General features: G+C 46.6%; 1 protein-coding gene across 2 annotated transcripts in view; it reads left to right on the top strand.

The window, feature by feature from the left end:
- Positions 1-15,122, top strand: part of SLCO2B1 (solute carrier organic anion transporter family member 2B1) — a 100,156-nt gene that overhangs the window by 83,342 nt on the left and 1,692 nt on the right. For both annotated transcript variants that reach the window (XM_065596365.1, XM_065596369.1), the window contains 3 exons: positions 7,189-7,358; positions 11,273-11,337; positions 14,437-14,557. In XM_065596365.1, coding sequence (XP_065452437.1) covers positions 7,189-7,358; positions 11,273-11,337; positions 14,437-14,557 — 356 coding nt within the window. The remainder of the gene's footprint in view (positions 1-7,188; positions 7,359-11,272; positions 11,338-14,436; positions 14,558-15,122) is intronic.

The raw sequence follows: 15,122 nt of genomic DNA, 5'->3' as shown, positions 1-15,122 counted from the left end.
GGTTTTGTCATAAAACAGGATTACGTTTATTAACACAGAACAGACATTTAGGTGATACCAAGTGGAAGGAATCGAGATAGAAATGGTTACAAACAAACCGTAAAAAAATAGGCTGCTGAGACTAAAGCCTAACTGAACAACCTAGAGTCATTTGTTCAAAGTAGTTTTCTCCCCACAGTTGTTCTTCCAGCATGGCTGGCCAGGTCTTAGCCAGGATCTAACACAGAGCTCAAAGCACTTGGCTTCTTTGTCTCTTCAGGTGAAGGATGCCAAATGGCTTTCTCTCTCTGCTCAGATCTTCAAAGTTTATCTTTGTTTTCAAGGGCTCAGCTTGCTGTGTCTACCAGGGAGTTGACGCCATGTTAATTTTTGCAGTCTCCTCTTCCCTGCTGTGAGAGTTACCGGGCTATCTCCCCCACTCCCTAGGTTGTGAGCTTTGTTTACCTTTTATGTAAATGTTCTTCCATTGTCTCTTTGCTCAGTTTACACTGGAGACACATTCAAGCGGGCAGGTTCCTTTGTCTAGGGCAGGATGACTTAAGCACTAACTGCCAAACACATTTTAAGGACATATTTCCAGCCCATAGATATAATTTTCTATATAGCACTCGTACATATACTACTCAGTAGTGTTAATCAGCAGTGTGTTACCAGTTTGTATATCATACCTTGCATGCAGGACCGGCTCTAGGCACCAGCAAACCAAGCACATGCTCAGGGCGGCACAATTCCAGGGGCAGCATTCCGGGTGGTTTTTTGGGGGTTTTTTGCTTCGTCAGTTGCACTCTCAGAGGTTTTTGCTTGCATGACACCTTTTAGATGCAGATTATGACAATGGTGAGTTGGGGTACACTGAGCTGGTCAGGCCAGCTGAGACTCACTGCTAGATACCAAGGAGCCCTTTGTCTTCTGGCATTGGGGTGCTCTGAGGGTCACAGTAGGTTTGTCACGTTTCTCTCTGGCACATGTGAAATGTCTTTAACAAGCTGCAATGAGTGGCAACAGCTTTATTAAACATACTTCCAAAGCAGTGGATGTAGCAAACATGTCGCCTTTTGTTCAACATCCTCCCCATATGGGCAGAGAGAGGAGCAAATGTGCAGTCCACCTTGGCTCTGACTTATGGGCACCATGTACATTTGGTTTCACAGCTAAGCTGTCGACATCAGGAAGCAGCAGCTAAAAATCTCACTAGGCCACAGTGGAGCTAGTCCCATTTTTAGTTGAATGCTCTGTTAAAACCTGGTGCATCAATCGTTATGAGCTCTGCTCTGTACAATAACAAGGATGATCCTGCATTTATATAGGGCCTTCCTTCTACATGGGACCCAAATTGTTACCTGGGGTTCTTTCAACCCATAGCTCTTCGTAACTTTTACTCTATGCAAGGTGATGTCAGGAAATAAATCAGGGGAGACACGGCCGTCTGACCGATAGATGGCTGGCACAAACAGGACAACACAAGAGTGCTTTCACTTAAAGACACACTTTACTTAGTTTCTTCCCATTCTGTATGTGTGAGACTGTCTAGGAAGGAGTACGGCAGAAAGGGATCTAGGGGTTCTAGTGGACCACAAGCTAAATATGAGTCAACAGTGTGATCCTGTTGCAAAAAAAGCAAACATGATTCTGGGATGCATTAACAGGTGTGTTGTGAGCAAGACACGAGAAGTCATCCTTCCGCTCTACTCTGCGCTAGTTAGACCTCAACTGGAGTATTGTGTCCAGTTCTGGGCGCTGCATTTCAAGAAAGATGTGGAGAAATTGGAGAGGGTCCAGAGAAGAGTAACAAGAATGATTAAAGGCCTAGAGAACATGACCTATGAAGGAAGGCAGAAAGAATTGGGTTTGTTTAGTTTGGAAAAGAGAAGACTGAGAGGGGACATGATAGAAGTTTTCAGGTATCTAAAAGGGTGTCATAAGGAGGAGGGAGAAAACTTGTTCATCTTAGCCTCTAAGGATAGAACAAGAAGCAATGGGTTTAAACTGCAGCAAGGGAAGTTTAGGTTGGAGATTAAGAAAAAGTTCCTAACTGTCAGGTTGGTTAAACACTGGAATAAATTGCCTAGGGAGGTTGTGGAATCTCCATCTCTGGAAATATTTAAGAGAAGGTTAGATAAATGTCTATCAGGGATGGTCTAGACAGTATTTGGTCCTGCCATGAGGGCAGGGGACTGGACTCGATGACCTCTCGAGGTCCCTTCCAGTCCTAGAATCTATGAATCAAGCACTTACAAACATCTGCAACAGGTTAGTAAAACACCCCCAACCCTTGATAATTACTGAAGCTGAGTGTGGCTCTCGAGTGACACAGCGGCAGCCCGTCTGCCAGTGGGGAACACAAGATGAATCCAGAGGGAGAGACCAATCCTGAAGAGTCCCACCACCTCTGAACTTTCCCCCCCTTTTTTTATGCATTAGTCAAGCAAGAAGTTTTCTTCTGATTATTGATTAACCAGTATCAGAGGGGTAGCCATGTTAGTCTGAATCTGTAAAAAGCAACAGAGGGTCCTGTGGCACCTTTGAGACTAACAGAAGTACTGGGAGCATAAGCTTTCGTGGGTAAGAACCTCACTTGCACATCCTGCTCTTCTAAAATGCATGTATCAGCAACTTCAACACAATTCTTATCATGAAGGATGCAGGGTCAAGCTGCCCTTTCTGTGGCACCCAAAACCCCTCCCCTCCTTCCTTGGTTAAGCTAAGTCTGCTGTCTTGTCTGCTTTTAGCAATAAGCCATAGTGGTTTCAGGCACTTTACTGGTTTGCCAAAATATCCCCATACAAAATCACTTTACAAACATCATTAATTCTACAGACTATTTTCAGAGTAGCAGCCGTGTTAGTCTGTATCCGCAAAAAGAACAGGAATACTTGTGGCACCTTAGAGACTAACAAATTTATTAGAGCATAAGCTTTCGTGGACTACAGCCCACTTCTTCGGATGCATACAGACTATGAGGCAGATCAAGGCGAGAGTTCTGGAAGCTCGCTCTGCAACCACCCTTTGCGGCCAGTAGCACGGTGATTGGTTAAATGCTGGTTTAGTGCATGTGAGCAAAACTTCCTCTAATGGTAACCCTTTGCAACTATCAGCCTGGCACTCACTTGTGACTGGGACTCGATCTCCTGTGGACCTAAGGCACTCAGGACAAGCTTGACTTAGAGATACCATGTGGGACGGGGCATCCAGGCCTCACACCGGCAAGGCTCCAGGAGGTTAATGAGGGCCTGTGGATCCAGCTGGCCCCACCCTGCTACACTTGTAGCAGATGTCAGGAGTGGGGAGGAGAGGTAAAAGGAGGAAACCAGCTAAGTTTGGAGATGACCAGGAAGGGAAGCACAGCTCTGTTTCTCCCTTGGTGAGGGAAGCCTGCTTTTAGCCAAGTGTCTGTGACAGCTTACTGCCAAGAGGAGCCTCCTAATGCATGGGAGGACTGGGCCCAGGAAGACTGGCTAAACGGACTGGCTGCATGAAGACAAACCCTGAGTAGAAAGGTGGGGTCCTGCTGAAGACGTCTCAGACGACCCTGGTTTTGAGTCCATAGCATTCCTTTATTTTTGGACTTCAGTACCCCAGAAGGGTGGGACTCAAGTGTGCCTTAGCAGGAAGGCTAAAGCATCACTGCCCTGGACCCTCGAGAGGTGACAGCTGACCATCGGAGACCTCACAACAAGGTTAGTAGTATCCCATTGGGCCACAAGGGGCACCACAGAGATAGGCCCTGTCACACAGTGATTTACAGTCTCCAGTCAAGACTTCTTCTAAAGGCTGTCCCCAGTCAAGATCACAGCTGGCTACATACTAACATCTGATGGAGTTGTTTCTTTAGCTGAAGTAATTGATATATGGATGGTGCTGTGAGGGGAGTCTGCACAGCTTCTGTCTGTGCTGTACCTGTTTTGTGGACACACAGGTCAGCCACAGGCTGTAAATCCAGTCCCTTTCGCAAGCTCTACCTTCACTCTCTGTTTGTTTAAAGGTCTATTTTAAAGAACGAGCTCCTTGTAACAACAAGTCAGTAGTGCCTAAAAATAGAGAAACTGGAAAAATCTATATCCCATGCCCACAATCTGTTCTCTTCACTAGTAATATGTTGGTTATTTTTGTCCCTCTCTCAAAGGTGAGGCTTTGCATTCTCCCCCGCCCAAGCAGAGCTTTCTAATTTAATATTTCATTGAGTTTGGGCTTAGTGAAAGCAAATGATTAATGGCCATGGCTAGAACCAGGCACAGTGGGAACAGGCAGACAAGTCTCTCAAAGTTACCCACTCCAACCCTGACAGCGGGAGTCTTGTTCATACCCCAGGCCTAAGCACAGACTGACAGCAGTGCTGCATCTGGTGCTTTTGTGATGTATTTATCTTTTATTCTTTTGGCATAGACACAAGATGATAGTCTAACCAAGAGGGGCCTACATCCATGCTCTGGGAACAGAGATGGAAATTAATATGAACAAATTCATGCCATTATGCTGTATAACAAAAGATTTTGCATTCCATCCAAAGAAAATGAATCACCAACCCCCAGGCCCTATTAGTAAAACTCCCCTCCGGCCCTGGGATAAGAGATCCCTCCATTCTGATTGACAGTCACCCACCATTGCCTGCTGGGCCCTCTCTGAAAAAAGCGAACTAAACCATTCCAAGCCAGGAATTGCAGATATGCTAGGAACACCTCATGGTCAATGGTATCTAAGGCAGTTGACAGATTTAATAAAATCAGAATGGATATCTTATTCTTATGTGTAAAGAAGTTCATTTGCAAACTGTGCTGGGATCTACCAACTTAAATTCATTTGTGACCTGACTCCTTAAGGTTCTGAGGGCCATCAACTTCACAGCTTCACTGGCCTCCCAAGGTGTTGAGGGTGTTTAACCTCGAAGGTTTGCGCCCCTTCATTGGAAGAACCCTCCACCCCCCACCCCAAAAACAAACAAACAAAGAGTTCACCCGACTCAGGATAAAAAGAGAAGTTCTAGACATGCCTGTTGGCCCCTGGATGGGTCTTTGTATAGACCTTTCAGACAGATTCATATAGTTTTGTAAAGCACAAAACTAAAGTGAGGCCATAAAATAGATCAGAGACATAGGTTAACCAGATTAGATAGAAGTCAAAGGTTACACTGGCAACACAGGGGTATCATTAACACCAAGCCATCCATATAACTTTAGTGCTCCCTGACTCGTTACAGCATGCTGCTAAAGACACTGGCTCTTTTCTCAAGCTCTGAGAACAAATTCTTCAGGATTCAGAAACCTATCGGCCAGTCCTGTTACCATTGCAGTCACTAGCAAAACTCTCATTTCTCTTCAGTTTCTATTCCACTCAGAATGAGAGAAAACCTCCTTTCTGGACAGAGTAATGTTCTCATTCAAGAATGTGTTGGGCTATTGAAAGTAGCTTCCAGTATTGATTTCCACCTCTTCACCAATAAGGTTCCAACTTTTATAGGACATAATTAACTATTCCGTTCTATATAGGTTTTTATAACTGAACGCTTAACCAACCACCTGGAGATCCATCTGTAGTATAGTGGAAACACGTTGAACTTGAAATGTTGTCCATAACACTGCATGCTGGAGACAGTAACTGTCATTAGCAATGAGATAGGATCTTGCACATGCTTTTGAAAGTGAAAGATAGGATGCAATTACCTCACTTCAATGATTAAATATTTAACCACAGCCTTTTCATCTGAGCCACTCTCTGTTTCATGTGTTTCATGTAGCAGATTGGTTAGATAATTTTATTGTCTACTTGTAGGTATTTTACTAGCTATGTAATTAAAAAGAACCTGTAAGATGGGCACACGTCTATTCTTTAATTGGTCCATGTTCTCAGGGTTTTGCATCAGTAAGGACTGCAGGATTTGGCCCAGATTGTAAATAATAGAACATTTCTTATGGAGCTGTGATGTCAGAGAATGGGAGGGGAAGTGGGAAACCAGCATCTATCACTGAAGAGAGACTGGTCTCCTGTGGATACCAAAGATTCAGTTGGTTCTGGCAGCTTAACCATTGATCATCCCACTGAGGAGAGGGAAGCAAAACTTGCCCCTTCTTCAATGGAGCAATCTAAGGGAAATTCTCCATGCAGTCCTCCCTCAGCGTTCTGCCCCAGATCTTCTCCCACAGCTGTTTCTGCAGGAAGATTTAATTCAGGCAAATGGACATGTTTGATTCGATTTTTTAACAAGCTGTTGATGAGATCTCTCATAAGAGATGAAACTATCCCAAGAATCAGAGTTTGTTTCAGGTGCCAAGGTGCAAACACACAATAGACGTGAAACAAAGGACTGAAAGCACAAAACCTGAGGAATCACTACAAGAATGGGTGGGGAGGAGCCCTACACAGGGGCTGGCATGACTGATAATAGAAATGTCTCTGGAAAAGGAATATTACTAGATGGCTTCTAAAAGTGAGGAGGGGCTGAACTGAGGCAGATGTCCAGGGGATGAGGAGTGCCACACCCAGGAGCAACGGCAAAGTCTTGGCCACCCACTGCTCTAAAGTCTGATGGTGATCACAGCTATCCAAGAATGCCCCGAGTCACCCTCGTGGAGTCCTTCAGGACAGAAGCCGGGGTCAGGAAGAACGTGTTCCATAGGCGCCAACTCGGTGGGTGCTCCAGGACTGGAGCATACACGGGAAAAAAATAGTGGGTGCTCAGCACCCACTGGTGGCCCCACCGATCAGTTCCTCCCCTTGCAGCGCTTCCCGCCCTCCATGATCAGCTGTTCAGGAGGCGCTGGGGGAACAGGTGGAGTGAGGGTGGGGCACGCTCAGGGAAGGGAGCAGAACAAGACGGGAAGGGGTAGGGTGGGAAGAGGCGGAGTGGGGGTGGATTTGGGGGAAGGGGTGGAGCAGGGGCAGGACCTGGGGCAGAGTGGGGGTCAAGCACCTGCTGGGAAATGACAAAGTCAGCACCTGTGGCATGTTCCCTTCCTTACCGCAATCTGCCACTGGTCAGCTATAATAGTAATGAATTCTTTGCCTTCATCAGAAGCTTCAGATGCTAGTTAACTGCTGGAGGCTGAATATGTGACTAAATAGACCCATGGTGTGATTTAGCAGGGCAAATCCTAGGTTCTTATCTACATCTGTGCCTCCACTTACAGCTGACTGCAGTGCCTTGCATTTCCAATGGCTTCCCCCATCTCAGCATCTTCTTTGCTCTCTTTTCAGAATTATACACACTGCAGGTGCATCTCTGCAAACGGGGCTGAAGGATCCGCCTCCCCTGGGACCTGTGGCACAAATTGCTTCCACCTCCTCTTACCCTTTGTTGTACTTTGCTGCCTGGCTGGAATCCTGGCAAGCACGTCGCACACACCATCCTTCATGCTCATCCTGAGGTAATGTAGGCGGGATTGTCACCACGCTCGGACCACGAGCTCTATCCAGCATCTCCCCCCTTCTGGAGAATACTCTGGAGCTGGGATGAGGAGGCTGAGTTTTGAAAACCCAAAACCATCGGTGGCTCAGATCTGAGAGCTATTTTATCCAAACCACAAACGTTCAGGGAGTGGCAGGCATGAGGGTTAAATTCAGAGCTCCCCATCTTGGCACATCTCTATTATATTTATCCACATTTAACCATATATGTTGTTATTTATAGTGTGGCCATGCCTAGAGGTCCCAGTCAGGGGTCATGGCCCAGCATGCTAGGCCCTGTACCAGTGAGGAAATGGAGCCCAGAGGGCTCACAGTCTAGGGTTATGACAAGACACTGCAGGTGGATAAGCAGACAAACAGGAACAGGGTGGGTGATAAGGTAACAACAAAGATGGGCCTGATTTGCATATGGGCCTGATTCTGACCCCCAATTGAATTTACAGCAGTGTAACCGCACTGGGGCTCACTTCCCGCTGCCTTGCACCTGATTTACCCTAGTGCAAATTAAGGGTAAAAGTGGTGTAAAGTGCTACCAGATCAGCGTGACAGCATTTCCCACATGCACTGCGCCCAGGTGTTAGTGAAGGCAGTGGAGGATCAGACCCACTGACTTCCCTGGAGTTATTGCTGTGCCATCCCGGACTATGTCTTGCCATCCATCATCTGTAGCTATCCTTATCTAAATCTGCTTCTGTCTTTCTCCTTGTTTCTCTCTGTCTTTCTTAAAGTGTCTCCATCTTTACACTATAGCAAATCACCAAGACAGAAGGGCAGGTAAGCATGCCATGTAGTTCCACCTTCGGCGCTTGGCCTACTAGCTCAGTTTGCCAGCAGGTATGGGAAGCCCTGTCATGTGTCTGAGCGTCAAATAGTGCTAGAAACGAAGAGCTGCTTTACACAAAGCAGGAGAAATCATTGGGACTGATGTTTGCCTCACGCAGACCCTTACAACAGGCTGTGTCTTGTGTTAGGAGTTCAGGCAGAGCACTTCTCACAGCAGGTTTCAGGTGCTCTTTGACTCCACAGGCTCTTACCATCTCTTTAACCGAAGCAGCTAAATCCCTTGCAGAGTTAAAGAACAAGTCAACAACATTAGCCACCATGACGTGTACTGTGGGGGCACTTTTCAGTGCTGAGCAGCTGTCAATATTTCAACACCATTAACCCGCCAGGGATTGGGACATTCTTGGCTGGATCAATGAAACGGTTACTCTGTCTGTCATAGCCCATGGAAGTTGGGCTTTTCAGACTTTGTGACACCGGGGGCTACATTGGCAACTTGCTCGGAGCCAGAGGCCTGTACCTCACTCCCCTATAGATTTACAATAAAAAACAAATGGACACCTCCATCATTTCAGCTTATAGTTTCATTCCTCAAAGGTTCTGAGGATTTTAGGCCCAGAAGAGACCATTATGATAATCTGGTCTGATTCCCTGCATAACATTGGCCATAGAATTTCACCCACTGATCCCTGCAGGGGAGGGAATTATTCTCTTCAGAAACTGCTTGTTGTTGGAATTCACTTAAGGCCAGCTCCAGCTCTCAATGAATTCAATGAGAGTCTTTTCGTTGACTTAGTGGGAGCTGCATTGGGCCCTTATTGCTGGAGTGGAAGGCTAGTCGTGTACTTTAAATACAGGACTGGGCATCTGGGCCTTAGTTGTATTCCCAGCCCTACCACAGTCTACCTGTATGACCCTGGCCATGTCAGTTAATTTCTCTTTGCTAAAGTTTTCCCATTTGTAAAATGAAGCAACAATGAAGTAACAAGCTACTTTCCTTCCTCACAGCTTCATCATCAGAGGTTCTATAGAAATGCAATGTATCATATGTACCATTTTTACTCCCCAGCAAGACCCAGCTGCAGCTCACTGGCTTTGTCTGAATTTTTTTTACCAGTGAAATCTCCCCCATGACCTTGCTGTGACTCAGCCTCAGTTCAGTTTGCACAGTGGAAGAATGTTATTAGAATCATTGAAGTGTTGGACTGGAAGGGACCTCAATAGGACATTAGTTCAGTCCGCTGCACTCAAGGCAGGACTAATTATCTAGACCATCCCTGACAGGTGTTTGTCTAACCTGTTCTTAAAACCCTCCAATGATGGAGATTCCACAACCTCCGTAGGCAATTTATTCCAGTGCCTAACCACCCTGACAAGAAGCGTTTCCTTACGTCCAACCTAAACCACCTTTGCTGCAATTTAAGCCCATTGCTTCTTGTCCTATCCTCAGAGGTTAAGGAGAACAGTGTTTCACCTTCCTTCTTGTAACAATCTTTTATGTACTTGAAAACTGTTATCATGTCTCCTCTCAGTCATCTCTTGTCCAGACTAAACAAATCCAGTTATTTCAACCTTTCCTCATAGGTCATGTTTTCTAGATCTTTAATCATTTTTGTTGCTTTCCTCTGGACTTTCCTCAATTTGTCCACATCTTTCCTAAAATGTGGGGTGACGAACTGGACACAATACTCCAGTTGAGACCTAACCCGCGCAGATTAGAGCGGAAGAATGACTTCTCGTGTCTTGCTCACAACAGACCTATTAATACATCCCAGAATCACGTTTGCTTTTTTTGCAGTAGTGTTACACTGTTAACTCATATTTAGCTTGTGATCCACTCTAACCCCCAGATCCCTTTCCACAGTACTACTTTCTAGGCAGTTATTTCCCTTTCTGTATGTGTGCAACTGATTTTTCCTTCCTAAGTGGAGTACTTTGCATTTGTCCGTATTGAATTTCATCCTGTTTACTTCAGACCATTTCTCCAGTTTGTCCAGATCATTTTGAATTTTAATCCTATCCTCCAAACCACTTGCAACCCCTCCCAGCTTGGTATCATCCACAAACTTTATAAGTGTACTCTCTATGCCACTATCTAAATCATTGATGAAGTTATTGAACAGAACCAGACCCAGAACTGATCCATGTGGTACCCCACTTGATATGCCCTTCCAGCTTGACTGTGAACCAACTCGCTGGAAATGGGTTTATTTATTGTTAAGTGTTGTTACCTTTGAGCACCCAAATACGTGCTAGGTGCCAAAATGAACATCGAAATATTTGGCCACCTGATACATCAGGAGAGGCCCAAAATCCTAGCCTTGTCCTCTGCTAATATAGAGTATGTTAAACAAATGAATACTAGGAAATAACATGTAAAAAGCAACAGAGGGTCCTGTGGCACCTTTGAGACTAACAGAAGTACTGGGAGCATAAGCTTTCGTGGGTAAGAACCTCACTTCTTCAGATGCACTTCTTCTGCATCTGAAGAAGTGAGGTTCTTACCCACGAAAGCTTATGCTCCCAGTACTTCTGTTAGTCTCAAAGGTGCCACAGGACCCTCTGTTGCTTTTTACAGATTCAGACTAACACGGCTACCCCTCTGATACTAGGAAATAACATGTTTTGAAAACATGTTACAGTAAAGAGCAGTGAATTTTTGTAAAGAACATATTGTAATTTTATAAAAAATGGAGAGATTATGAGAGCTAACCAAAACATCCTGGCTGTGATACATCTAATGGAGCAAAGTCTGCCCTCAGTTACTCACATACAAAGTTTGCATGGATGTAACAAAGGGCCATATTTGTTCCTATTTCTGTGTAGGGCAGGGGTTCTCAAACTGGAGGTCGGGACCCCTCAGGGGATTGTGAAGTTATTACATGGGGGGTCGCGAGCTGTCAGCCTCCACCCCAAACCCCGCTTTGTCTCCAGCTTTTATAAGGTGTTAAATATATAAACAAGTGTTTTTAATTTATAAGGGGGGGTCACACTCAGAGGTTTGCTATGTGAAAGGAGTCACCAGTAGAATAGTTTGAGAACCACTGGTGTAGGGGGATGTACTAATTCTTCTTTTGTTTTTGCTTTTCAGGAGTGTTCAGCCTGAAGATAAGTCATTTGCTATTGGGATACAGTTCCTGCTGCTGAGAATTTTAGGTAAATTAAAATTTGTTGTTATGTAGCATTGAAAAGTCATAAGATATTTTGAATTCACATGGATCAGATGGGACATCAGTAGAGAAAGTCAGGTGCTACAAAAGAAGGGTATTGTTGATTCAGTAGGTGTCACACTTTTTCTCACTTGTTGCTGAACCATTATTCCTAGCTATGGGGTGCGTGTTGCTGGTTGAAGTGCCTTTTAGATAAGCAGTAAAACCAAAGTCCTGATCATATGTAGTCATTAAAGATCCCACAGCACTTTCTTCAAGAGATGGCATGTTGGGCCCTGGTGTTCTGGCCAAATTTCAATATGTGAATTGCATCTGAAATTTCCCTTGTTATTTCCATTCTTTTTCCCTTACCTTCCTAGTAACACTACTGTCGTGCATTCCTGGCACAGACTGCCCCATTTCATCCCAGCATGGGATGGGGAAGAGACCTTTATACATAGCTTCTCTAAAGCACTTTGGGATCTTTCTCAAGAAATGACAGTGTCTAGGGGAAAATTATTCTTATTTGTGTCTTTGTTTGAATCATAGAATCATAGAAGATGAGGGTTGGAAGAGACCTCAGGAGGTCATCTAGACCAACCCCCTGCTCAAAGCAGGACCAACCCCAACTAAATCATCCCAGTCAGGGCTTTGTCAAACTGGGCCTTAAAAACCTCTAATGATGAAGATTCCACCCATTCCAATGCTTCACCACCCTCCTAGTGAAATAGTTTTATCTAATACCCAACCTAGACCTCCCACACTGCAACTTGAGACCGTTGCTCCTTGTTCTGTCATCTGCCACCACTGAGAACAGTCTAGTTCCATCCTCTTTGGAACCCCCTTTCAGGTAGTTGAAGGCTACAAATTTTCCACATCCTTTCTGTAGTGGGGGGCCCAAAACTGGATGCAGTACTCCAGATGTGGCCTCACCAGTGCCGAATAGAGGGGAATAATCACTTCCCTCGATTTGCTGGCAATGCTCCTATTAATACAGTCCAATATGCAGTTAGGGAAACAAGGGCACACTGTTGACTCATATCCAGCTTCTCGTCCACTGTAATCCCCAGGTCCTTTTCTGCAGAACTGCTGCTTAGCCAGTTGGTCCCCAGTCTGTAGCAGTGCATGGGATTTTTCCGTTCTAAGTGCAGGACTCTGTACTTGTCCTTGTTGACCTCATCAGATTTCTTTTGGCCCAATCCGCTACTTTGTCTAGGTCTCTCTGTATCCTATCCCTACCCTCCAGCATATCTACCTCTCCCCCCAGCATAGTGTCATCTGCAAACTTGCTGAACATCCATCCCATCATCCAGATCATTAATGAAGATGTTGAACAAAACCAGCCCAAGGACTGACCCCTGGGGCACTCCGCTTGATACCAGCTGCCAACTAGACAGCAAGCTGTTGATCAGGGCGGGAGGGATAGCTAAGTGGTTTGAGCATTGGCCTGCTAAACCCAGGGTTGTGAGTTCAATCCTTGAGGGGGCCATTTAGGGATCTGGGGCAAAACAGTACTTGGTCCTGCTAGTGAAGGCAGGGGGCTGGACTTGATGACCTTTCAGGGTCCCTTCTAGTTCTAGGAGATGGGATATCTCCATTAATTTTTATTTTTTACCCATTGAGCCCAATGATCTAGCCAGCTTTCTATCCACCTTATAGTCTATTCATCCAATCCATACTTCTTTAGCAAAGCTTTTGATACGGTCTCCTACCGTATTCTTGCCAGCAAGTTAAAGTCAAGGTGGATCATGTCCACCACTTTCCCCATATCCACAGAGCCAGTTATCTCATCATAGAAGGCAATCAGGTTGGTCAAGCATGACTTACCCTTGGTGAATCCATGTTGACTGTTCCCGATCACTTTCCTCTCCTCCAAGTGCTTCAAAATGGTTTTCTTGAGGACCTGCTCCATGATTTTTCCGGGGACTGAGGTTAGGCTGACCAGTCGGTAGTTCTCTGGATTCTCCTTCTTCCCTTTTTTAAAGATGGGCACTATATATGCCTTTTTCCAATTGTCCAGGACCTCCCCCAATTGCTACGAGTTTTCAAAGATAATGGCCAATGGCTCTGCAATCACATCCGTCAACTCCCTCAGCACCCTTGGCTGGGCTTGGCTGGGGGCCCAGGGAGACTCACAGCACCAGGGTCTCCCTGGAGCTCGTGGACACCTCAGCAGAGGAAGCACAGGCAATGTCCCTACCTCCAGCTGAGCAGAGGCCAGGGAACCTGCTCCTGGCACCATCTCCAGTGACCACCCGCCTTGCGTCCAGCCCAGGACTGCCATGTTCTCCTCACTTCACCAGAGTGATCTGCTGGGGTGAGGGGGGCGGGGCTCTGTCCTTCTCCCACTGCGCCTCCCCCCGGCACATTCAGCTCACTCACCGACTTTCCCTGGCAGCCAGGCCTGGGCAGGAAATGGAGGGGGCGGGACAGAGCCACTTCTCATACCAGCTCATGGTGGCTGCTCCAGGTCACTGCCTCTGTGCAGCACAGCAGCTGCCTGAAAGAGATCCCAGCTAGGGAGGTGGCAGCAGTGGCCCACTCCCCTCTGCTCCCCACCTGGGCCCAATTGCTAAGGTCAGGGGTCAAGTAAGCCAGAAACATGCCAGGGTGGGGGAGGGGAGCGCTCCGGCTCGCTCGGCCCCTGTCCCCAGCAGTGGAGCCTGGGCAGAGAGCAGAGGGGTCAGGCCACCACCGCCTCTCCAGCAGGGTTCTCACAGGCAGCCGCTGTGCTGCACAGAGCAGTGACCTGGAGTGGCCACCCTCAGCCGGCATGAGAAGCAGCTCCATTCACCCCTTCCACTCCCCACCCGGGCCCAGCTGCCAGGGACAAGGGCTGAGCATGCTAGGGGCAAGTGCATCAGGAGAAGGACAGAGCCCCTCTCCTTCCCTGCTCCCAGGCAGGCCAAGCAGAAATTGGGGCGAGGATGGCACTTGACCCACATGCCCCCCCATGTATCGCCTATGCCAGGAAGACACCAGCCAGTCCACCCGCCATTCTGAAATCAGTTGATTGTGGTTTTGAAAAATGGTATGATGGGGTCTGCCCTAACAGAAAGAACTGCTTCTCATTTGACAAACCAAGTGCCCTGTGCTTGTTTTCCAGCCTGGATGCCAGGACCGGTGCTTTATGGCAGTGCCATCGACACAACCTGCATCCTGTGGGAAAAGAAGTGCCAGAAGAACGCAGCTTGCAGATACTACGACAACAATCTCTTCAGACAAAGGTACGGCCCTGTGAGGCTCCATCAGATACCGCTTGTCCTGAGTGTTTGTCTACATTACAGGGGCTACAGTGGCAGAGCTACGGCCCCATAGTTATGCCACTGTAACCCTGAAGCGTAGACACACACTACAGCAACGGAAGGGTTTTTTCCACCACAGTAGTAACTCCGCCTCCCCAAGCAGTGGTAACTAGGCAACGGAAGCATTCTTCCATTGATCTCCCCGTGTCTACACTGGGGGTTTCAGTCGGTGTAGCTATGGTGCTCAGGCGTATGCATTTTTCACACACCCCTGAGCACCGTTGCTATGTCAACCTGACACCTCCTCATCAATTATTGGGGGTGGACCACATCCACCCTGACTAAATTGGCCTTCTGCATTGGTTCTCCACATGTAAGATAACTCCATTTTCTTCATGTGCCAATATATATTTATGCCTGTATCTGTAATTTTCACTCCATGCATCTGAAGAAGTGGCGGTTTTTTACCCACGAAAGCTTATGCCCAAATAAATCGGTTAGTCTTTACAGTGCCACCGGACTCCTCATTGTTTTTGTAGCTTTTAAG

Source organism: Chrysemys picta, chromosome 1 (genome assembly GCF_011386835.1).
Source record: "Chrysemys picta bellii isolate R12L10 chromosome 1, ASM1138683v2, whole genome shotgun sequence".
NCBI lineage: Eukaryota > Metazoa > Chordata > Testudines > Emydidae > Chrysemys > Chrysemys picta.
The sequence above is the reverse complement of the archived record's forward strand: the minus strand, read 5'-3'. Positions and strand labels throughout refer to the sequence as shown.